Source organism: Notolabrus celidotus, chromosome 23, assembly GCF_009762535.1.
Source record: "Notolabrus celidotus isolate fNotCel1 chromosome 23, fNotCel1.pri, whole genome shotgun sequence".
Lineage (NCBI taxonomy): Eukaryota > Metazoa > Chordata > Actinopteri > Labriformes > Labridae > Notolabrus > Notolabrus celidotus.
Genome location: NC_048294.1, coordinates 21,354,002 through 21,377,108, shown reverse-complemented (window position 1 = coordinate 21,377,108; position 23,107 = coordinate 21,354,002). Strand labels below are relative to the sequence as shown.

The following is a 23,107-nucleotide window of genomic DNA, read 5'->3' as shown; positions in this document are numbered from 1 at the left end:
GTGTTTCACAAAAAACAGCACACTTAAGAAATTAAAAAGAGAAAAAACACACATAATAAACATTGAATAGACACTTTACAACACATGAAGTGCTAAAACAAGCATTTGGAACACATTTATAAAATGATGATTATTTATATATTTCTTTAAAGCAAATATGACGGATTCATCACGCAATATCACACATAAAAGCTTACTATTATTTATTTGAACAGTATAAATATAATGCAGGAGAACATTAGGACACTGACGGGTGATCTTCACGGTTACTGAGTCTTTCAGTTCAGGTGTGCAGGCACGACCCAAACTGCAGGTGAACCATCTTTGTACTGTATCATGGGAATAAAAACATGAAGTTTAAACTTCAAGAGGAGTTTCTGTGATAAATCTACACTCAGAGAAACTCTGCATGTCCAGGTGCAGGTGGAGGAGCACGAAAAATAAACGTCCAATATGCATACATTCTTATTCCAAGCTGCAACTTTTACATTTGCATCTTTCAGAATCAAACTTATCCATTTTATTTAAACAGGACATTAAAAAAACAAATTCAGATACCGTCAGCTGCTGGTGGTAAAGCCATGAGCAGGAAACTGAAGAATAAAGAATCCGCCATCACGAACACGCCCAATCTCATAGGATAAGCAGGGCCAGGGTAGTTCTTAGATGGGAGAGAGTCTGGGACTACAGGGTGCTGCACGGTCCTGTTGTCCACATGCCAAAGTGACCTTGGGCGAGACACTAAACCCCAAACTGTGCCTGTGCCAGCGATGTGTGAATAATTGGTGAATGTAACGTGAGCTGGCGATCCTACCTGAGCATGCAAAGATGTTTTTATTGTCCGTGTATTCTGCCTGTTTCTCCCGTGTATAATACAGCCTCGGAAATTTAAAAGAAGTTCTATTATACTGCTGTTTCCCTTGTCTCTTCCCTCTATCTCTCTCTCCAAAACGGTCTCAGCAGATGTGTGTCTAACATGAGTCTGGTCCTGCTGGAGGTTTCTGCCTGTTAAAGGAAGTTTGTCCTTGCCACTGTAACTTGCTAAATGCTGCAAAGTGCTCTGCTCATGGTGGATTAAGATATCAGACTGAGTCCTGTCTGTAAGATGGGACTGGATCTTATCCTGTCTTGATGTTGGGTCTTTGTTAATAATAGAACATAGAGTACGGTCTAGACCTGCTCTGTTTGAAAAGAGTCTGAGGATAACATTTGATGTGATTTGGCGCTGTATAAATAAAGATTGATTGATGAGCCACTTGAACTCCCTAAACATCTTCTCTGCTAGCCAGCCATGACCCAGTGTGCAGGGAACATTGATAAAGTGCAACACTGATGGAGGATGCTGCAAATAAAACACATACAAGGAAGAAAACACGTGGAAAACATGGTTAAAAGAAAAAAACGAATCATAGAGATCATTCAACTCTCATCCTGGGCTTGAAGCAGACAAAGGAAATTAGGTTTGAGGATCAGAATCAGAGGAATCGGTTTAAAAACAACAAACAGTGTGCTTAAAGTTTGCACCTTTAGTGCACCTTAACCATAGGCTGCATAAATAATGGACGTAGTATCCATGATGTCACTCATCTGTTTCTGAAGCACTGTTTTGAAGCGATCATCTGCGGGAGCCATATTGGAAATGTTGAACTCAGCCTAACTCCACTTGAGCTAGTGTGAGGTAAAGAGGCGGGCTTTGAGCCTCCTGGCCAACAGCTACAGTGTTCCCACCTGTCAGTCAAGTCAGCTGTGCCTCTCATAATGGAAAACTAGTAATCTTAATATATTCCAAAGTGCCGCATTATGAAAAAATTCACCCCCATGCAGTGTGTGCCGATCGAGAAATAAGCTATTCAGACTACACTTGTTTTTTGTACCAGACTGTAAATATGTTTATTTCTGCTGTAAAGATCGGCTTTTTGAATTGGTGTGTATGTGGTTTCTAGTGTTTCTGCAGCAAGCCTCAAGCGGACACTCTATGAACTGCAGTTTTGAACACTTCCGCATTGGCATCAATTCTTGCGGCCGAAGGTTGCCGCTTGACCTAAACGTCTCTACTGTATTCAGTCTTCTTTGAGGCGGAAGACAGACGAGCTCCTGCACAAATGCTCACCCTGGTTTAGCCGTCCTCCTGGAGCTGTGTCAACATACTTTAATCTGCTGAACACAGGTCCTTCAAAATCTCAAATCATGTCCAGTAAATGATGCATGAAGAGAGTCAGAGCTCAGCAGAGTTTATTTACAGGAGCAAGCATTCATACAAATGTGACACAAACACACACACACACACACACACACACACACACACTGAGTCCTGGAGTCCTGGTCCCGGGGGCTTGTAAAGGGACAACTGTTGTCTGTTTTTGGCTCTGGAGACGACACCTGTTCTGCAAACGCTCCCTCAGGATTAAATGAGGGAAGTCAGGCTCAGAATAGAGGAGATGGTTTCTGTGTGTAACTGCAGCACGTCTCCAATTACCACAACAAACACCCAGGGCGGACATTGTTTGAGAGCAAACGCTCACAAAAATCACAGGAGGAGGTGAAAAGATCCAAAAGTAGAAGATTTATGTCATGCTATGGTTATGTATTGATTGAAGTAGTTCAACCTTTGGTTACTAAAGATGATGCAAAACACTTTCACTGGTTGATGAAGGGACAGAGTTCTCAGAGAAGAGAGAAACGCTCTCCTTACACACCTGCTAGATTTATTTCTGCAGCGATGTTAAAGCTCATGTGAGGAGTTTTTATGAAACAGAGTGAAATAAATCCTGATGTCTCTTTATCCACTATACAGTAGAAAGAGACAAGAGTATCAGTAACAAGAATTTTTAATTCTCTCTACTTATTCTGAATGTGAGTGAATGAGTCAGCAGGTTTGTGTTGGACAACAGAATCTTTCTGTCAACAGGCGCAATGACTCTAATAGGAAGAGGGTGCGGGCAAGGCGACACGTGGCGCCAACATTTCGTTCATCATTCTTCTTTCACTTCGCTGTTTGGTAGTTTATGCTTGGGACTTTTGCACGTGCTGAGCACTCCCTGACTTCGGACTTCCGCCAAATAAGTGTCCCTTCCGTCTCCGATCCACTGCGGTCCGGCTCTGTGTTCTGTCGTCCGTAAACACCCACCAACTGGGTTTTCAGAGCGCAGCACGGAGCTGGACCGTCGGACAGCTGGAGTCATGTGACCAAGGTTTTCTCGCGGTAATTACTGTATCAAGGATTCTCCTTCTCCTCTCCTCGTCCATGTTGTCTTTCTGGTCCTCTGAAAACCTCTGACCTGTTGACTCCATGTCTGGCTCCGCTCATCATGATGGTTTGTTGTGGTAGTTAAGTGAAATATGATCTGGTGATAACACAGAGTGCTTTATTCTGAAAATTAACCGGATGTTTTCATTTTGTTTTGGTGCCTGACTTCCTGTCCCGCTCCATCTACTCTGTTGAGGTTGATGCGTCGTGTTCCGGCATCTGGAAAAAATACAAGTCTTGCGTATCTGATCCGTTGCATTCCGACCTGCTGGATCAGAGACGCAGCTGTAACGGAACGGAGTGGATCCAGTGGAAGTTAACACTTTGACTAGAATACCTATCAGATCCAGTGCCATGACTGTTCGGGGACGGACCGGACACGGATCTGGTGGAATTTACAAGGCAGAGAAAAAAATATAACAACTAGACTCTCTGTCAGGAAGTCTTGAGGCGTCCTAGATATGGCCTTGATTGAGGTTCACTGTGACACACCCCGTAAAACCAGTGGTGTTCAGGGTCGACAGGTCACGACACCCTACATCTGCTGGATATAGTCCGTCCTGGAATACAGATCAAATAAATGTTTCTTCAACATGGTTTTTGTCTTTAAAGTTATCATCATGATTTATGTCACAGTGTTCATTTTTCTTAAAAGTTTAGTGTGAATTAGTTTGATGCAATAAAATGGGATAAAAAGTAGGAAAAAAGTGAGGGGCAAACTTTTCTTCAGAATTTTGGACTTTTCTCTTGGAATTCTAAGATCAAAGGCAGAGTTCTAGAATGCCTTTGATCGTATCGGCAGAATTCTGAGAAATCTAAAGCTGTCAATCATGACTTTGATAATGGAAGATTATCAAAGTCATGATTGACAGCTCTGTTGACCTATGAGGCTCTTGCATAGCTGTGTGCGCCGGATTAAAGGAAACAAACAACAACACAAGAGTCATTTAACTTTCCAAAGGGTGTCTGCTTCAAATCCACACAAGAAACTGCAACGCTGAGGACTGAACCCACGTGAAGGCGTATTTCAGCTTCACTTTTGTGCAACAGGAGGAGGCGGAGCAACATTGTCCATCTTTGTATACATTTAATGGTACATAAATCTTTTACAGATGTTCAGACTAATGTGTCTCAGTCTGTGTTTAAACATCTCTTAACCACAGGATCCTTGAAGAACCACTTCAAAGTAAAATAAAAATCTCTGTCCTTGAACTAAAGGAGTGTTTTTATTCGTTGACTTAATTCAGCTGCAACAGTTTGGATGTTAAAATGTTTACACAGCTTCGTTTGTAACCTTCTCCGTAAGCTTTGAATCATCCAATATTCCTCCTGTTGCCTTCGGTTAACCAGGTTTGTATTCTGCAGCATTCTCTGAAAAGATGAGTGGAGGAGAGCGGAGGAGGTGGAGGAAGAGGGGGGAGTAAAGGGTAGATGAGGAGAGATGGAGGAGAGGAGGAGAGGAGGCTCTGCAGCAGAGTCTTTTTAATCAACTTAAGTGCCTTGAATCTGCCCTGTCTCACCTCTCTTTACTCTCTCCTCAGGGTTTATTAAAACACACACACACACACACACACACACACACACACACACACACACACACACACACACACACACACACACACACACACACACACACACACACAGTGGTGGAGATCTGTTACAGGAGCAGCAGAGGACAAATATGTTGTCTCGGTGAGGTATGAAACCAGACGAGGCGGCAGCTGTCCTGTCGGTCAGTGCCGATGCAGTTTAAGTGAAAAACAGCCTCTTCACGTAGTCTTTGACTCTTTGTCATAATTTACTTGAATTCCTGTGTACATAATCCTGTCTATGTGAAGCCTCATGTTCATCTTCACTGTCATCACCGTCTGCTTCTAACAAAACAGGCTGTAAATAAGGAAATCAAGCAATGGTGATCAGTTCTGGTGAGATAGTGGGTGTGGTTTTGCAGGAATGTTGCAGTGCATGCTTCCCTGAGCTCACTCTGCAAACCCCTGCGTCCGCGTGAAAGCAAAGACCTAAGGTTGAAGAATGAACTTAGCAGGTACCGTGAAGCCAAAAGGGTCAAGACCAGGCTCCATTCATTCAGATAAGAGGTCTATAAATGAATATTGAAAGCATTGTGAGTGTTTAACGTGCATTAAACTATCACACAGTCCACGTTGGTTTCGAGGAAGGATATTTATCATCCCGTCTGCAAACACACAGCGGCGTCATGCAGGGGCGAGGTCGATCTGACTCTGCTCCGCTGTCAGAAGTAGAAACAGAGGAGGAAGGAAGAGAAGACGGTGAGGATGTGTAGCATCTTCTACGCAACATGAAATCACAACAGTATCATGCTGCTACAGGGGCGTAGTGATGGCGGACCTTATTCCTGCTTTGTTCTAAAGTTGCACCGCCTAAGAGGATTCAGGTTACATATAGAGATTAGGGATCACAGACACAGTCTACATACAACACGATCTCCATTTACTAGCACAACATACTGACAAACCACGCAGCGCAATACGGCGACATTGGTCATCTGTGTTAGTTTACATCCAGGTAGTAGAGCTTATAGTAATGTGCCTTGTGGAGGTAAGGCTGCACAACAGCTTGCAGACAACATAGACTGACATTTCAGGCCTAGAGTCATAAATTGTCAAAGAGGATTGAAGGTTTAAAGCCACGACTGCCAATCTCCTCATACGACATGCTTTAACAGAACAATGATCAGCTTTCTGTCAGAGGGCCACAAGGTCATTGTAATCGACTCCCTGTGGGAGCATGAGGGTGCTCATTGAGTTTCACAGCAATCTGTCTGGCATCATGACACCCTGGGGGGCCTTTAATCCGAGGAACAGGACTGATGTAGCCTGGGGGGAGTCAACAACCGGCCCAAATACACTCAGGAGGTCTAGACAAAGAAGCCAGAACACATATGGGCAGTGACGTGAAATAATAGAAGAGATTTTCTGAGATTCTTTTACTCACATGATCAATAAGTTATTAATTTATCAGATGAGAAGCTCAGAGAACAAAATAGATTTACTGCACAAACACCTGGTTCTCATATTCTCTACAGAACAATCTTGACTCCTGTATACAAACATCAATGTATGACAAACACTAAACGAGCCAGGTGTAGCAGCACAGACACAGGTAGCTGCCAATCACGGCTAACATATTAACAATGTTAGACTGCGACTGGGAGAGAAACTGTGGTAGCCTTTTTTGATGGTCTGTTAGTCCAATAAAACACACAGATAGGCAGATGATCAGTCTGATATTTACATGAACAAATCTCCAAAAGGCTCCAACACCACAACCTTTAATCTAATGTAAATCCGGTGAGTTGTATATAAATTCAGCCTGTACAGTTGTCATGAATAGAGAAATCAGCTATAGAGAGAGTTTTTACCACAGTGTCAGCAGGCAGACGGGACATGTGACCAACTCCTTTACGCAGATTAATTTAACATGTATATGGTCCTCCCTGGTGTCTCTTTTGCCGTCTAGAATTAATCGCTGTTGATATTTGGCTTTGATCAATTGGAAGCATTCTGTTCTATTTATTTAATTTATTCTGCTTTGATCTGTTCCCTTACATTCTACTCTGCTTTGATCTGTTCCATTCCACTCCCTTCTGCTTTGATCTGTTCCATTCCATTCCATTCTGCTTTGAACTGTTCAGTTCTAATTTATTCTGCTTTGATCTGTTCCATTCCATTCTACTCTGATTTGATCTGTTCCATTCCACTCCATTCTGCTTTGATCTGTTCCATTCCACTCCATTCTGCTTTGATCTGTTGCATTCCATTTCATTCTGCTTTGAACTGTTCAGTTCTAATTTATTCTGCTTTGATCTGTTCCATTCCACTCCATTCTGCTTCGATCTGTTCCATTCCATTCTACTCTGCTTGGTCTGTTCCATTTCATTCTTTTCTGCTTTGATCTGTTCAGCTCGATTACAGATTGATTTGACATGGCATTTGTGTGATCAGTTTGTCCCTGGTGTTTCTATTATTATGGAGTTTCAGCCAATCATAATCAAGTATTTAACACAGCAGGGTAATAATCTGCTGTCAACAGGTGAGTTGTATAAATTCAGCCGTACAGTTGTCATGAATAGAGAAATGAGACCCAAACTGTTTTTGAACCAGGCTGTAAACATGTTTATTTTAACATGGGGCTCTATGGGGACTGACTCACTCAGCTTCTAGTGGACACTCCAGGAACTGCAGTTTGGGACTCTATTGGCGTCATTTCTCAGCCCTGAAGGTTCCAGCTTTGAAATAATTTACATGAGGTTTAAAAAAATAAAGGCGGTAGTGTGGATTGAGTTTGTTCTTTGTTCATTGTTGCACAAAAGAGTAAAAACTTGGAAGTTCACAAAGAAAAATCAGCGTCTGCAGGCACTGAAATGCATCCAAGACCATCAACAAGTGCACAATCCAGATTAGCTTTTACCCACTGGATCTCAGATTTCACTGTAGCACTGCTCTCTTCTGATTAAAGCTGGAGCCAAACGGAGGATGGCATTGTGAGTACACACACACACACACACACACACACACACTCACACACACACACACACACACACACACACACACACACACACACACACACACACACACACACACACACACATACTCACACGTACACAAAAGCACACATTTGAATGTGCAGCCAGTTCCTCCTCCCCTGTCAAATTAATCTCATTCTGTCCTCTTCTTCTTCATCCCTCTCTCCCTCTTCTCCCTCGCTGCAGCGTCTGTCTCAGCATTACGGCTCTCAGAGAATTAAGAAGGAGTCATTCAGCACCAGCGCTTGTATATTACATAATCAATATGGTCGGCCCTAAAAGTGCAGACACTGTTCACTGTCATCGACGCTACTGCACACAACCATCCATCCATCTGCTAAATGGACCTAAGCAAACATTTACCCATCCGTCAATCCTGTGGTTCAAACTTTAATCCTTTGGTCTTTGTTTATACTGAAGCACACGATGGGGGCAACATCAGTTAAAAGTGTTTAATGTGATGTCTGTGTAAATGGGGTCAATTTGTTTGGTAGTGAAATAGAAGCTGCTGCACTGGATGAGCAAGAAACAAGGCACACAGGATTACCGGAGCATACAGAGAAAAACCAAGCACAACGAAACACAACACTGCAGAAACTGGCAGCTTTAAACGCTAGTAGTTTACAGAGCACTACTTAACAAGACAGATTTATCTGGCAGAGGAGCAGTGTCCAGACCTTTAGACTGAGATTATTGAGCTGAGTGGAAACAGGTGTGCCTCAGGATGCCAGCCACGCCCCCTACCACACACGACCTGCAGCAAAAAAAAAAATCAACAACTTGACAAAACATTCAAAAGTGAAAAAGAGGGTAGTTAGGACATCCACAAAAGTCAGACAGCAGCTAATGTCTTACAGTCTGAGAAATGTTCTAGTTTCTGTTTGTAGTATTGACTAATCAGGTGTCAGCAGGCTTTGGCGTCTGCAGGAAAAAACGTCTGTATGGAGAGCAAAAGCAGGAGGAGCACAATCCAGCGTAATGACATCCCGGCTCCCATGGTTGTTAATGTGAGGAGGATTTCTTTCTCTCTATAAACAGATATCTGCATAAAGAGCAGCTAACAATCTGTTCTAGATCAAACATTTACACAGAGACACAAATCTGCTTGATGCTGTGTCACTAAAGACAATCAGCGTTTAGATTTCCTGACTTCCTGGAATGCATCAGAAATGATGGATCCCACCTCCATTCAACAAACATTGTAAAAGTAGTTTTCTTCTCCTCTTGAGGACAGACCTGACAAAGCTTTTTACTTTCAGCTACAACTAACCTGTAATTACAGATTCTGATTCAGAATTTTTTTTTTTTTTAGTCTGAAAAGAGTTCTGGTCTCTGTCTCTAGTCTGAGTAGTATCGACCAATCAGGTGTCAGGGGAAAAAAGGTCTGTATGGAGAGCAACAGCAGGTGTTCTAGAATTCTGATGTCAAAGACAGAGTTCCAGAATTCTGTCTTTGATCTCAGAAGAAGGTTAGTTAGACCTAAAAAAACATCAGTGTCTCTAATCCTCTTTCATAGACCTCCATTCAACAAACAAACATTGTAAAAGTAGTTTTCTTCTCCTCTTGAGGACAGACCTGACAAAGCTTGACTTTTCACTTTTGACTAATCTGCATCATGATGTTGTTATTTCAGCAAACTTAAGACCCGTTAATTACAAGAACATTACAAGAACATCAGTTTCTGTTTCAGGTTCATACCACTGAAGGAAGCCAAAGGGAAGCCTCTGTGGAACTTACTCTTTACAATGAAACTGAGACTCACCACAAACAGATGAACGGGCGGTGTTACGTTCTTAGAGCAGTTTGAGTCAGCATGCTGTCTGTATGTACCCTCCATCACTGGGGTATTAAATACATCTTTATAGCACCCTGCAGCCCTGAGTGCACTGCTTCTAATGCCTATATAACATTTAATTTTATCGGCCATTACTGCTGTCAGCCCGACCGCACCTACTGTTAATGTATCCTCTTTAATAACACTTTATCTTCTGTGTGTTTGGCCGCAGAAACACTGAGGACGGTGTCAGGTCATGGATATCCAGTCTGTGCACATTTCATTATCCACTTTCCCTCAGCAAGCAAAATGTATTTCTAAATTGAACTGGTCACATGAATTACACTGACATGACCCAACAGGAAATACATTCTGTTGAATGTGGACGGATCCAGAAAGGCTGGCATTTATGAGGCCGGTATAAACAGAAAGAAAGGTATGAAGCAGGGTTTCTTGATCGAGAAAGAGGGAGAAACATCAGATGTTACAGAGATTTGAAACTCCTGTAAGGAGTTTTCTGATGATGAAACAGAAGGAAATAAATATTTCAGCCTCAATTCATAGTTTTCATTCACATGACCACCACAGAAGTCTGGAGGGCAAAATAGAGCCTAGTAACATCACGGCTTCCATTCATCCAGACGTGTAAAGCCGTCTCTCCCTCCCAAAAGTTCACTGTCAAACCCTGAAACTAAATATTAACCTTCTCCTTAACTTCCCTAAGAACACTTTATCACCTGACTGTCAGGATAAAAGTGACTAGCGTTAGCTGGTTTGCTAGCGGTGTCAACAAGTTAGCACTGGAGATGTTTACATAGGTCCACGCACACCGACCATGTCAGGAGTACTACACTAAAAAATGCCCCTCCAAAAACAAGAAAAAAATCTTATTTCAAGGTACTTTTACCTTGAAATAAGCAAATATAAATCTGCGAATAGAACAAGTGAAAATTTGCTTGGTAAGATTTCTTAAAATAAGACGTAATATTTAGAAAACTGTGATCTTTAAATTAGCAGCGAAAACTTATTTTAATCAATATTTCAGGAGTATTTTAAAGCTTAGTGTCTCAGAATAAGCCAGGAATGCTAACAATTAGTATTTTTACACTCAAAAAAAGATTTTTGCACTAATACATTTCATGTCAACTTCTTCATTTGAGATATATTCACCTTAATTTGAGTTGTATCATAGCAGCACTTCTCTAGGTTTAAGGCCATGTTGTACTTGAAATAAGATTACGAAGTTTAATTTGAGCATTTTGAGATATAATGTCTTCTCATAGTGAGCTGGATATACTAATATTCAGTAATGTTGTTTTTTTAGGATAAGCCAGCTATGCTCAAAAGTAGGTGTTTCATTGTGTGCATGTAGTTTGAGGATGTATATTTTTATCTGATTTAGAAGAAACAGTGTCTGAAACTGTAACCCACCCTTAAAAAACAACAACTTTTCTTTCTTTCTTTCTTTCTTTCTTTCTTTCTTTCTTTCTTTCTTTCTTTCTTTCTTTCTTTCTTTTATCAATGGAGCTGTTTTCTGATAGATTCCCCAATAAAATACATTTACTTAAATCAAGTAAAGGGTTTGTCTTAAATAAAGATTATCCGTCTTCTACAAATAAGATCTCAGCTTGAAAAATGTATGAAATGTAATATAAACCTGGGGCGCTGGTGGCCTAGCGGTCTAAGCGCCCCAAATACAGAGGCTACAGTCCTCGTTGCAGGGGTCGCTGGTTCGATTCCCGGCCGGTCAACCATTTCCTGCATGTCTTCCCCCGCTCTCCACTCCCCACATTTCCTGTCTATCTTCAGCTATCCTATCCAATAAAGGCAAAAAGGCCGAAAAAATATAACTTAAAAAAAAAAAAAGAAATGTAATATAAACCTTGTTTCTTCTAAATTACAACTCAAAACAAGATAATTTCAAGATTGTTTGACTTAACAATATATTTAAGATGCATTGTCTGAAAACAAGTCCCTTTATCTTTCTCAAATGTTACTTGTTAAGTAAATGTATCTTAAATTAAGTGGGATAAGACATTTTGACTAAAAATGAGACAATTTCACTTGGTAAGATTTTGAGTTTTTGCACTGTACATTGACTGAACATATAATAATTAAAATACTCTGTGTTTACTTCAATTTACAATTAATGAAATGTTCACTCAATGATGGGTGGACTTTTATTGTTGTTCTGTTCCCTCAGCAGGAACAGCAGATCACAAACTAGTGTGGCTAGTATAATTAGTGACATAAAACTCATACAACCCCACTTCAAAAACAATGAACTATCCCTTTAAGAAGCAGAACCCAAGTTCGTCTCCTCGTCATATAACGGAAAAACAACTGTCCAGCATTTTTTTAAGTTTTTAAAAACGTAGTTGGCAGCAGAGTCCGGCCCGTAGCAGTAAGAAGCCTCTTTTTGCCCTCCATGGGGGGGCGTTCCATAAGTGTGTGGCGTCACGCGAAAACTATGAATAGGACCCAAAAAAGCAGAAAACATCAATGAGAAGATTTACTGTTTTCATAAACTTGTTCTAAAAGTTTGAAACCACTGTAACAGGTAGGTGTCATGAGAAGTTGCAGCTCAGGTGCAGCAATTTCATCAATAAGAAATTTGTCCACAGGGGGCGCCAAAATCTACACAAACTAAAAACCTCTGACAGCAGATTTACGGACCATTAGGACAATTATGGTTAGATACATACAAAGGGCGCAAAAAAGGGTATAGTATAAGTCTGCACCCAGATTTGAATGCAGTGTTTTTGCAGGAAGAGAAGTCTGCGTTAAAGTAACACAGCTCTGCATAAACAGAGGAACACACCAAAAGAGCAGTTTCAGAGACATGTGGAGAGGTGCTGCTTGGACTAATGTCCAGGTCTGATCAGCCCTGAGCTGGTTTCCTCGGGGAAGAGGTCAAGATGGATGATTGCATATGGAAAATCAAGGGGTAAATTGATGTGTGTGTCTGATTTCTCTCAGGTCTGCACAGAGGCAGAGACTGAGCGCTCATGAACAGTGAAGCAGCTTTCTCTGTAATCTCTAATGGTGTTGAGCAGGCTGTGTGCTGCTGATCCAGACCTATTATCTAATTGCTACTGCAGCAACACTGACGGGGCATAACACATCAATACCCCCCTCTATCCCTCACCCCTCCCTCCATCCTGCCTCCCTCTATATCTGCTGTGTAATTAGTTTTCCTCCGTCCATCTTTCACTGCTTACTCAGATGCTCTGCACACACAGTAAAGGCTCTGAGGGTTCGTGTTTTTATTTTTCATTTTACATGATTCAAACAGTAAAAGAATTCTGAAATCAAGGGCCTTTCACTTTAGCCCATTACTGCAGGAAATACACAAAATGAAACCAGAGATAAAAATTACAATTATGAGATAGGAGACAAAAAATGATAAAAAATATATTTAAATTATTTACAAAAATATATTTTGTAAGAGATAAATTGTCAAAATTATATTCTTTGAAAAGATAAAACATATCAAATAAATAACGTTAAATGTAAAATGAAAGTCATTAATTTTGAAAGTCATTTTGTTTTGTGAGATAAAATGTCAAATCTATGAAATACAAATTTTAATTATCTCACAAAAAGCAAAAATGTAATAGAAATAAAGACATAATAAAAAGTTGGAAGTTGTAATTATTATATTGTTTTCATAATTATGAGATAAAAGCAAATCAAAATGAGATATTGGGTCAAAATTATGAAATAAGAAGTCCTTATTGTAAAATAAAAGTCAAAATTATGACACAAAAAAAGGGAAGATAATGGCCAAAAAGCAAAAGTTAACGAGAAACAAAGACAGAATTAAAAGTAAGAGTTTTAAATTATGAGCTAGTTTTCATAATTAAGAAATAAACTAAATTAGAATTAGACAGCAGGTCAAAATTATAAAATAAAAATTGAGAAACCTAAAAAGAAGTCATAAATATGAGATAAAGAGGTTGAGATAATAAGAAAATGTTTAAACTATGGCAACATTTATAAAAAAGAATCAAAGAAATTAAACGTCAACAATAAGTTACATAAGTACAAAAAGAAAATATTGTGAAATATGTCAATTTTTTTAGATAGATCTAATATTCGTCAACGCAGGACAACACAGTAAAATAAATAGTTCACATAACGAGATATAAATTTGTGAGATAAAGTTCAAACTTTAAGATGGTAGATGAAAATTTTTACTCCAATGGTTTAGATTATGAGATTAAGATTAGTGACAATAAGATTAAAGTGATATTGACAAATTCTCTTTCACACTGTTTACTCCCTTATGGATGCAAACGCAGTATTAAACTTTTGTTTTTATTATCTCTATGAAGTTCAAACTTTTGTAGTTTCACTGAATTCTGATGATTGTATTTTTTTCTTTTAAAAACTCTGAATGAGTATTTTAATAAATGTTACTTTCTCTCTTTCTTTGTCTTATATTTCAAAATAGATCATGTTTTAATGCTTAAACTTACTTTATGTCACATTTCTTTTAATGCTGTTACTGCTTTGTTTAACTCTATAAAGCACTTTGAATCTCTCTTTGTGTGAATGATGCTTTATCTATAAACTAACCTTTACCTAAAAGTCCTGAATATTAAATCGTAAGAAATCAGAATCAGAAAGAATCAGAATCAGAAATACTTTATTAATGCCGGGGAGGGAAATTCGGTCATTTCAGTATGCTCTTAAAATCAGTATGTAAGAAAGTCAATATATTAATAGAAAGAGGAATAAAATAAGATATAAATAGAAATAAAATAAAATAAAATAAAGACAAAATAATAGAATAACATCAAATAAAATAAAATATTTTGATTTCTTTATTTTAATGTTTTTTATGAACAATTATTAGATTTTTAGAATTTCATTTTTAATGTTTTTAATATATTTATTTATTTTCTAAAATTGTATTTATTGTCTTTACCATAACAATATTAGTATAACAATATTATTATTATTATTATTATTATTATTATTATTATTATTATTATTATTATTATTATTATTATTATTGTTTTATTTTTAATTTTTTTTAATTTTCATTTTTTTTACATTAAAAAAGATTGATCCTCTCACTTATATGTATAATTATCTTAATTTTAGACCACATGTTTTCACAGCCATCCCTAAGAGAGGCCAAAATCAACCAAAAAAGTCATGATATGTCAAATGTACTCTCCCAGACTGTCATGAGAATCCTGTTTGCACTAAAGAGGCTCCATGGAGGTCAAATTGTCGGTCTGTCTCCTGATGTTTCAGACTTCTGTTTAGTTTCACGTCTTTTTTCCTGAGTATCTGATGTGTTTTTCCTCAGGCCTGTATATTTTCATATTTAGAGACCCCAACTCTGAGTCCCTGTGTCAACATATTCTGATTCAGCCTCCATCTGTTTCAAGTTTATTTTTACACAAACAATAATAACCATTAAAACATAAATCAGGCGGCCAGATATTAAAGGGACTGAACTGAATGATCTAAATATATCAGCTTCACATTTCTGCCTCTCAGACATTTTTAGCTCCCATTCAAAACAGAGAAATGTTCAGTTTTATTCTCCTCCATTCAAAGACGCTCAGAGACACTGTATTGTGATTCTTCAGCCATGTGGACATACAGCTGCAGAGTGCATCTTTACAACACAACACACACACACACACACACACACACACACACACACACACACACACACACACACACACACACACACCTCACATACCACACATACCTCACGTCAGTTTTCAGTAGCTATATAAACAAATCAGAATCTCACAGAGCTTTCATTCAGTCAGGAATCTTTTATTAACTTCAAATGCATCACAGCCAAATAACATCAATACTGTAAAAATCATCATAAATAAAACGACTCCCACAGCTCAGAAACTGGCTTTGAGTTTGTTCTGAACACAGCTTCATCTGAAAACTGAAACCATGTCTGTCTGCTCCTGTCTGCCCCCTGCTGGTCAAACATCATGTTAGTTTTCCTGAAGAATTGTTTCCTATGTTAGGGGTGTTACCAATCAGTAAACGATAAGTCTCGACTGTATAAAAACATGGAGCTCCTCAAAAGTGAAGCCAAAACATTTAGAGCTCCCTTTGTTGGCTGGCTGCTGTGTGGGTCTTAAGCCCCACCTCCTCCATGTGAACAGATGGGCCATGAGTCAAACTCTAAAATCCAAACACAGGTCAAATAAATGTTTCTCAAACAGAGTTTCTGTCATTAAAGCTAGCTCTTATCATGCTGATTTATGTCACAGTGTTCATGTTTCTGACTAGTTTTGTTTAAATTAGTTATTTGACGTAAAAAAAGTGGATGTGACATCACGATTGACAGCTGTGTTGACCAATGAGGCTCCTGCAGCGTTTTGTGCACTCGATTATCAAAGTAGAGGAGTAACGTTGAGAGGAAACGTAACAAACACTAACACAAAGTATCATTGTCTGTCACAGGGGGTGTTTTGGCTTTACTTTTCTGCAAGAGGAGGCAGAGATGTGTCGTCCATCTTTAAATGCAGACAGTGGCCATGATACATGAGATCTAATCATGAAGTGGACACTGGTTTCTACATCTTTAAAAATATCTGTTCCTACCTCTACAAACTCAAACTAAAACAGATGATCTTTCAATAAGATAAACGTAACAAATGTAGTTACTGTTGAAACACAAGCCTGGTGTTAAGCAGAGTTTGTGAAGGTGAGGGTTTGAGGGACTGAGGATGCTGAGGTACTTCATGTGATGTAAGAATAAAGACACATTAGTGTGGAAGCAGCCTGGAAGAGGAGAAAAAAATTGGACATGATTTTCCTTTTTTTGTGTTTTTGTGCATCATTATCTCTGGTTTGATTCTTTAAGACCTAACTTTCACTGCACTGCTCATGCGTCCCAGGACAAGTTGATGTCAGGCCTGTTGATCCTCATCTGTGGAGAGAGAGAAATGTAAAAATGATGTATGATAATCTACAGAGCCCCCTGAAAGAACATGGGTGCAGAAATTTCTCTGAATCCTGCAAACGTTGCTTATGATCTGTCAAAGTTTTTCTAGATTAGAAAGATACTGTAGATAGACGTTTCTCAGGGTCTCACAAGAGTTTTTCAGGATCTTGCAAAAGTAATTTGCGATCTAGCAAAAGACTCTTGTAATCTGGCAAAAAATTCTAAAAATCTTGTACTGGTTTCAAAGGATATTGCAAAAGTTTTTCAGAAACTCATAAAAGATTCTTTGGATCTCACAAAGGGTTCTTGGGATCTTGCCTAAGTTCCTTGTGGTCTTGCAAGTGTTCCCCGGCTCTGACAAAAGTTTATTGGGAGTATCGAAGTGTTTTCTAGATCCAGAAGCAATCTGTGATCATGCAAAAATGTCTAAGGATCTTGCAAGAGTTTCACAAAGGTTTTTTTATATCTCACTAACGGTTTTAGGGATCTCACAAAAGCGTTTCAGGATGTTACAAAGTTTTCTTTTTGTGATCTTAAATAAATTTCTCCAAATATCATAAAATGTTCTTTGAATATCACTAAAGCATCTTGGGGCTTTTCAGGATATTGTTAAAGTTTTTCTAGATATTGCATAAGCTCCTTTAGCTCTTGAAAAGTTTTCTTGAAATCTTGCCAACGTTTTTCGGGATCTTACAGAAAGTATTTATGATCTTGCAAAAATAAATCTTGCAATTTAGTTAAAGTTCGCAAGGATCTCACAAAAACATTTCAGGATCTTACAACATTTTTGTTTGTGATCCCACAAAAGGGCTTCTCTGGATCTTGCCAAAGTATCTTGGAATCTTGCAAAAAAATTCCAAGGATCTTGTAAGAGTTTCTGAGGATATCACAATTGGGTTTTTTTGATCCCACATTATGTTGTTTGGAGCTTACAAAAGTTTCTCAGAATCTTACAAAGGTTCTGAGGTTTCTTGGGGTTCTTTCAAAAGTACATTCCCCCCATGTCCCTCAGTGTTCATGATAAGAATCAATAAAGGATTAAAAAAAGAAAACAGAGGAAATTCTTTACGTTGTTTTGTGTCATTGTGTTGGTTTGGATGTTCACTGACCGGCTGGTTAGCTGAGACTCTCTGCGGACGTCCTGCAGACGGTGAGTATCCTGCGTTATAAGATTGAGTGTTGTGTCTGTTAGCTGGTTGTGATGAGTAGAATGGACTCGCTGACTGTCTGTAGCCGGTCTGTGGAGACGGCCAGGTCGGTCTGTAGCCGGTCTGTGGAGACGGCCGGGTTGGTCTGTAGCCGGTCTGTGGAGACGGCCGGGTCGGTCTGTAGTCGGTCTGTGGAGACGGCCAGGTCGGTCTGTAGTCGGTCTGTGGAGACGGCCGGGTCGGTCTGTAGTCGGTCTGTGGATACGGCCGGGTCGGTTGGTAGGCAGGTGGAGGTCGTCTGTAAACACCTGGCTCCTCTCCATGGACTGCTGCTTCGTCTCGGGGGAATGTAGGGTTTTTATAAACTTCTAGAAGTACACCAACAATTATTCAACTTTTACAACAGCTGCAACACAAGACAGGGAGAAAATGTGTGTGTGTTTAAATGCATTACCAGTGCTGTAAAGTTTTGATTCTGGCCACTCAAAGTCCTCGTTCAGGCACTCGTTCACCAGCTTCTCTTTAAGGTCTTTCTTCCTGCAGACACAGAAGAGCACCAATCAGATTTCATCACAGAGGAGACGTTTATCTTGCAGGCTTAAAAAAATAACACACTTTGTTTTCTCTAAAATAAGGGTCCCCAAAACACTGCTCGGGTGAGCCCCCTGTCAGAACCAAACATGGACTTTGTGCTTCAAATAATGGCCTCCTCCTTTTGGGTTCTCCTCACTCATTTGAAAAACATTTTGAATGTTCTCGTCACGAGTTGTTTTCCTCCCTTTGCTTTTGATGTCTGGAGTGAGGAACTTGTTGCTGAAGTGTGCCACATTAATTAACCTACCTTGCCTTAATTAAATATGTTTAGACACACAGATTTATCGCTCATATCTAGAAATGCTGGACTGTAAATTGGTTCAGAAATTGCTTTTCAGATCTTACTCAATGCGTCTATGCAAAGGGCCAAGAAACGCGTCCCCCTGGGTTTTACTTTGGGCCCCTTTTTGCACTCTATTTAAATAAATGGCCTGCAAAAGCTAAAATATACCTCTCTGCTGATGAAACCATCCTCTACATGCCTGCTCCCCTTATGGCCAAATTCCACCAGATCCGTGTCCGGTCCATCTCTGATCTGTCACAGCTCTGGATCTGATAGATTTCTATTCTAGTCAATGTGTTAACTTCCACTGAATCCGCTCCGTTGCGTTCCGGCTGCGTCTCTGATCCGGTAGGTTAAATACCTCCGTATCAGAGACACAAGACTTCTATTGATGCCGGATGCCGGAGCACGACGCATCAATCTCAACAGAGCAGATGGAGCAGGACAGGAAGTCAGGCACCAAAACAAAATGCAAACATCTGGTTAATTTTCAGAATAAAACACTCTGTGTTATCACCAGATCGTATTTCACTTAACTACAACAACAAACCGTCATGATGAGCAGAGCCAGGCCTGGAGTCAACAGGTCAAAGGTTTTCAGAGGACCAGAAAGACAACATGGATGAGGTAAGGAGGAGGAGAATCCTTGATTCAGTAATTACTTCGAGAAAACTTCGGTCACATGACTCTAGCTGTCTGGCAGTCTGGCTCTGTGCTGCTTTCTGAAAACCCAGCCGGTGGGTGTTGATGTACGAGAGAGCACAGAGCCGGTCACAGATCTGGTGGAAGTCTGATGTGACAGTAAAAGCCGAAGTACAGCTGCAGACGGCTTTACAGTCTTTACTAACAGCTTTACTGAGTTTAAGTCCATGTCTTCTCATCTAATGAGTTCATATCTTGTCAAAACAGAATGTGCTCTTTTTGAAGTGAGGTAGAAATGTTGACATCTTTTGTTTCAACCTGAACAGGCTCCTGTAAACAGATAACATCATCATAATATGTATAATAATATAATATAACATAAATATACCTGAACTTGGTCAATATAATAGGTGTGGTTTCTCCAAACTGACGTAAAGCTGAGGCTTAGCCTCTGTCTGGTGGACTTTTGATCGACATGCTCCCACAGGATGTACGCACAACTACCCATTGTTTTTTCAAATGACAACAGTGACATCTAGTGGTGAAATCGTCAAGTACAGCATGTTAATATAACGGAGAGCCTGCTGTGTATTTGAACTACTTCCTGTTTCAAGTTGAAATGTCCTATGCTGTGTGGCTTTTGTGATTCTGTCTGGCTGCTACCTGTGGTAAGAGCTTTTTAATCTCAAAGGGGAGTTTTGGTAAAATAATTCATAATCAGTGTTCAAGTTAGTGTTTTCATTGTGACATCAGATTTATGTTTCAAAGGCAGGTTTTTGTTGGTCTATGAAAGAACTGTAAACATCTCCTTACTGAGTTTATGATTCTGTAACACAGCTAAAGAGATTTCAGTGCACAGATTAATAACAGTATGACATCTCACTTCTTCTGTGTGCGTTTGTTCTTGAGTGTGAATGCCATCAGGACTCCAATCAGCGCCCCCAGAGCAGCCAGGGTCACACTCAGCCCGGCGTAGAAAGTCGTCGTCTTTATGGGCAGGCTGCAGTCACTGCCCAGGTACCAGGTGGAGGACGGGTCGACACACCTGAGGAGGGAGGGAAGGACTATCAATCAATCTTTATTTAGAAAGTGCCAAATCCCAACAAATGTTACTTGAAGACTCTTTCCAAACAGAGCAGGTCTAGACCGTACTCTATGTTCTATTATTAAAAAGACCCAACATCAAGACAGGATAAGATCCAGTCCCATCTTACAGACAGGACTCAGTCTGATCTCATCTTAATCCACCATGAGCAGAGCACTTTGCAGCATTTAGCAAGTAACAGTGGCAAGGACAAACTTCCTTTAACAGGCAGAAACCTCCAGCAGGACCAGACTCATGTTAGACACACATCTGCTGAGACCGTGTTGGAGAGAGGGATAGAGGGAGATGAAGAGAGGGAGATCATAGTGGTGAGACAGATAGTAGTAGTTGTAGCAGCTGGAGTCTGGAACGTCCACAGCAGAGATCCAGAGGAACCTACGAGACAGGGGAGCTCAGGGACTCCAGAAAGGTCTATGGCTAATAACTTTAATGGGACAGGTGGAGTTAAAGTAAGTGACAGGATCCCAGTGTATCAGTTCTTCCAACAGTCTAAGCCTATAGCAGCATAACTAAGAGCTGGTCCAAGCCTGGTCCAGCTCTAACTATAAGCTTTATCAAAAAGGAAAGTTTGAAGCCTACTCTTAAAAGTAGAGACCCCGGACCCTCTCCAAAGAAGAGTTGTCTGATAACTGAAGGCTCTACCTCCCATACTACTTTTAGAGACTTAAGGTACGATGAGCAGGCCTGCATGCTAGGAGGGTAGTGTTCTAGAGGAGTAACAGGACACTGTGAGCTCTTTAAGATACGAAGAAGGATTTTAAATAGATAGAGAAAGAAGAAGAAGCAAACAAATGCAGCTCTTTACATTCTCATCACACCAAACCTCCGCTGATCCGTAAGTAGGATCAGAAACACTCATTTTAGTTTCTGATGGTCTTGTTTGCTTTCATAAAAAAAAATCTGTATTAATTTCACTCCCAGCTTAAATCTCAACTCTTCTGCTTCAAAAAGATGACAGGGCGTTTAAAAGTCAAACTCACTCGCAGAGAGGTCCGGTGGCTTCAAACACTCGACACACTCCCTTGTTGTAGCACGTTTTACTACTCGTATGTCTTGGGTTGCAGGCGGTCACGCAGGTTAGCCCCTCATCGACTTCAACAGCCTCGTAGAGATCAGCAAGACCTGCGTCACCCAGGTGTGTTCTGCAAACTGTGGTGGAAACAGGAAGGCAAAGACTCGAGAAATGCAAAAATATAAAAAAGTTACAGAAACTTGACTTTACATGACGTGACTTTAGACAAACATCTTTGGAATTCTTGAACTAAGCTTTCAGATTTATACGTTTCTTATTTTTACATTTGTACACAAACAGACAAACACACACTTTCACACAGCTTGGTGAGCTGTGTTGATACTGACATCCAGTTTTGAGTTCTGTAGGGTCCACTGTGGGCTCCACTGTGACGTTGAAACTGGGACATCCTGAAAAATAAAGACGATAAAACATCTTCTTCAGTGTTGACGTTGTGTTGCAGTTAATGTTCTGTTAGTTCTCTTATTGCAACAGTCTGCATGTAGCCTTGCTTGAGTCATACATCAAAAACTCTCTCCATCCAAATCACCACAGATTAGGTTTTTTCCTACTGTACAGTCCAGCAGGGGGCGACTCTATGACTTTTAAAACCAGTCTTCTCTCCCTGCCTAGGCTTTGCCCTTCCCCGTAGGAACATGGAAGGGCAGGGAGCTCCCAGAACAGAGCCATACTGCCAAATATAACTTATTGCATGCAGATAGTTAATACTTTTGGATATTAAGAGTGGTATAAAGAGTAAGAGTGGTCCTGACTGAAGTACATGTGAACACTAAGCAGCAACCTCCAGTCTTATGAAGCAGATGTGGAAGTGTTAATAACTGCAGTTCATCGAGTGTCCTCTTGAGGCTGGCTGCTAAAGCACAGTAAACCATATACACACCCATTCAAAGAAGATGATCTTTCCAGCAGAAATAAGCATGTTTACAGCCTGGTTAAAAATGATTTCAGCCTGAATAGCTAATTTCTCTATCAGCACAGACTGTAAGGGGGTGGATTTATTTATTTATGACTCATTATTTTTGACGATATTTAATATAAGTGTTTTGCCTAATTAAGGGCGTGGCTGACTTGACTGACAGGCGGGTACACTGTAGCTGTTAAACTTACCCACAGTGCAGCTCACGAGGCCGCCAACAGCCTCCTTAATCCCTTCAGTTTTATTTTCATACACCTCCCCATAATCCGGGTTATTTGGGATCTCCATGATGACCTTATGTTCAACTTTAACACTGATGGAGAGAGAATTTGAAACATGTGAGTTACAGACAGACGGCTTTAAACAAGTTAGGGACATGCAATAATGTGTCCCTGTGATTATAAAATGCTTTCTGTGTTTTTGGACTTTCTTACATACTCGTTTGTGGCATGTTTCTGGTTATTTTGTTAAAACCGGACAATTTAAGTCGCAGTAGGTGAGAAAAAGGTGATACAGCAGATGTTGAATCATCTGATGATACAAATATCAAAGAGGCTAAAATCAGAGGAAATTTCTGATTAGAGCTGTGTGAATGGGACACGTGTTTGATGTTTAGTTTTACCCCACTCTTCTTGGTGTGTTTCTGTACACAGCTGCATCGTCAGCCCTTTTCCTCCTCTGAAATTAAAGTAATTTACACCAAACTCTTTATCTCGTGTCAAATCAATGAGCTGCTGACCAGCCGTTTAAAAGGCTTTACCTTTTCCACGGTGTCCCCGGAGAATCTTACCAATGAACTTCCAGGGCTGAGATAAAGAACGAGAGAAGCAAATTCAGAAAAAAGAAAATACATTTAAAATC

The 23,107-nt window shown here is 40.0% G+C and overlaps 1 protein-coding gene and 1 long non-coding RNA gene across 2 annotated transcripts; both read right to left on the bottom strand.

Moving 5' to 3' along the window:
• Nucleotides 1–8,400: 8,400 nt before the first annotated feature.
• Nucleotides 8,401–8,755, bottom strand: LOC117807070. Its single transcript, XR_004629903.1, has 2 exons — nt 8,667–8,755; nt 8,401–8,565 (listed from the first exon to the last, which is right to left on the bottom strand). It is a non-coding gene; the product is annotated as an uncharacterized LOC117807070 (long non-coding RNA).
• Nucleotides 8,756–15,374: 6,619 nt separating this feature from the next.
• On the bottom strand, nt 15,375–22,540 carry LOC117807560 (mucin-17-like). The gene is made up of 8 exons (XM_034676885.1): nt 22,438–22,540; nt 21,657–21,719; nt 21,278–21,446; nt 20,076–20,237; nt 18,128–18,210; nt 17,635–18,041; nt 16,447–16,510; nt 15,375–16,362 (listed from the first exon to the last, which is right to left on the bottom strand). The coding sequence occupies exons 1-7, from the start codon at nt 22,532–22,534 to the stop codon at nt 16,466–16,468; spliced, it is 1,026 nt and encodes a 341-aa protein (XP_034532776.1). The 5' UTR covers nt 22,535–22,540; the 3' UTR covers nt 15,375–16,362; nt 16,447–16,465.
• Nucleotides 22,541–23,107: the final 567 nt, after the last annotated feature.

Coding starts and splice junctions, on each gene's coding strand:
- LOC117807560 (XM_034676885.1), bottom strand. CDS start 22,534: ATGGAGATCCCAAATAACCCGGATTATGGGGAGGTGTATGAAAATAAA. Junction 21,447..21,656: donor TACAGAACTCAAAACTGGAT/GTCAGTATCAAC, acceptor TTTCCACCACAG/TTTGCAGAACACACCTGGGT. Junction 18,042..18,127: donor ATCAAAACTTTACAGCACTG/GTAATGCATTTA, acceptor GTGTACTTCTAG/AAGTTTATAAAAACCCTACA.